The sequence below is a fragment of the Tupaia chinensis genome, unplaced genomic scaffold (genome assembly GCF_000334495.1).
Source record: "Tupaia chinensis unplaced genomic scaffold, TupChi_1.0 Scaffold000104_1, whole genome shotgun sequence".
Lineage (NCBI taxonomy): Eukaryota > Metazoa > Chordata > Mammalia > Scandentia > Tupaiidae > Tupaia > Tupaia belangeri.
This window is the reverse complement of record NW_006159568.1, coordinates 632242-633917: the sequence shown is the minus strand read 5'-3', so window position 1 is coordinate 633917 and position 1676 is coordinate 632242. Positions and strand designations below refer to the sequence as shown.

The 1676-nt window shown below is 57.2% G+C and overlaps 1 protein-coding gene across 5 annotated transcripts in view; it reads right to left on the bottom strand.

Moving 5' to 3' along the window:
* Positions 1 to 1676, bottom strand: part of CORO2A (coronin 2A) — a 56807-nt gene that overhangs the window by 8534 nt on the left and 46597 nt on the right. For all 5 annotated transcript variants that reach the window (XM_006143696.3, XM_014586000.2, XM_014585999.2 and 2 more), the window contains one exon: positions 1187 to 1303. In XM_006143696.3, the coding sequence (XP_006143758.1) occupies positions 1187 to 1303 (117 nt within the window). The remainder of the gene's footprint in view (positions 1 to 1186; positions 1304 to 1676) is intronic.

The window sequence follows — 1676 nt, the reverse complement described above, 5'->3', positions numbered from 1 at the left end:
CCGGGTACGGGACACGAACCGCGGTCGACTACGTGGGAGCACAGCGACATAGCCATTACGCTAACTGCTGGGTCCCTTTTTTTTTTTTTTTTTTTGTTTTTGAGAGGTTTTTGCTATAGGGCACGTGCGCTCGGTCAGACAGACAGAGAGAGACAGAGAGACAGAAAGTGAGAAATCACCCCCCAGGGGGGATGGCCACGCCGCAATCCCTTCTCCTCCATTCTTCTCTCAGGATCTTGGGCACGCACGCACACGCGCCCAGAGTGAGTTTTAAGCCACCAGGTCCGGGACGCGAACCGCGGTCGACTACGTGGGAGTTCAGCGACATAGCCATTATGCTAACTGCTGGTCCCGCCAGCTGGATCTTGATCATGCACATGACTGGCATACTCAGGAAGGTCTCCAGTCGAGAATCCAGAACCTTCCTATGTGGGTCAGCCTTATAGACTACTGTGTTCTCCGGCTGTGTCCCTGTCCAGTCACATGTTTATTTTTAAAAAAATATTTTTTTTGGAGAGGTTTTTGCTATAGGGTGTGTGCGCTTGCCAGACAGACAGAGAGAGACAGAGAGACAGAAAGTGAGAAATCCCCCCCCAGGGGGGATGGCCACGCCGCAATCCCTTCTCCTCCATTCTTCTCTCAGGATCTTGGGCACGCACGCACACGCGCCCAGAGTGAGTTTTAAGCCACCAGGTCCGGGACGCGAACCGCGGTCGACTACGTGGGAGTCCAGCGACATAGCCATTATGCTAACTGCTGGTCCCCCAAGTGCTCTTTCAAAACAGTACCAAGAGGCAGCCCTGCCACCCGACCCTCTGTGCCTGGGACGGCTCCTCCCACTCACGCCCATCAGCTGTCCATCCCGAATCCTTGCTCAGGCTCGTCCTCTGCCCAGAGGCCCTCTACTTCTCCCTCCCCACCCTCTCCCTGTTGTGGTCCCAGATATGGCCACCTCACCTCACCTCCCCCACGCCAGGGTCTGTCCTGGGTCCTGACCCATCTCCCTGCTTGAATAACAAATACACGAGGTCTGGTTCACCTGGTGGGCTGTTGGCAACTCCCTGAACCCCCAGCACCTGGCGGACTACGCTCAATAGGCAAATGAATGAGTGAATGAATGGATGGGATACACAGTGCTCCGCGGAGGGGTATGGTGAGGGACAGGTGGAGTGCATGTGAGACTCACCTGGTCCCACAGGGCCATCTGCCGGTTGTTCCATCGGGATGTGCCCGTGGACAGCAGCTTCTTCAGCTTCCCCAGAAACAGCACCTTGCTGGCCCGGTGCCCCTTGTAACTGGCTTCCTGGAGGGACGCGTGCAGTCAGTGTTAGACGGGTGCCGGGAGGGGGCTCCTGAGTGGCAACTGGGGTTTCTGGCTCCCTGCTTTGCTTCCGTGACTGCTCCACCTGGAAGGCCGCCCTTTCTCACCCCAACTCTGCCCAGAGACTCCTTCCTGGGGCAGCACCTCCAGAAAGCCTTCCAGAAGCCCTCATCCACGTGGAGTCTTTCTCCACTCTTTTGTTGAGCTGTAATATTTTTCTGAGCCAGGATGGAGGCAAACCTCTGCCTAGCACCATGCTCTTCCTGAACCAGTCCTGAGGACCTTCCTCTCCCCACACCTCCATATATGAAAGGCGTGGGGCTGGCGGGCTCTGGCACGGGGGGGGGGGGGGGGG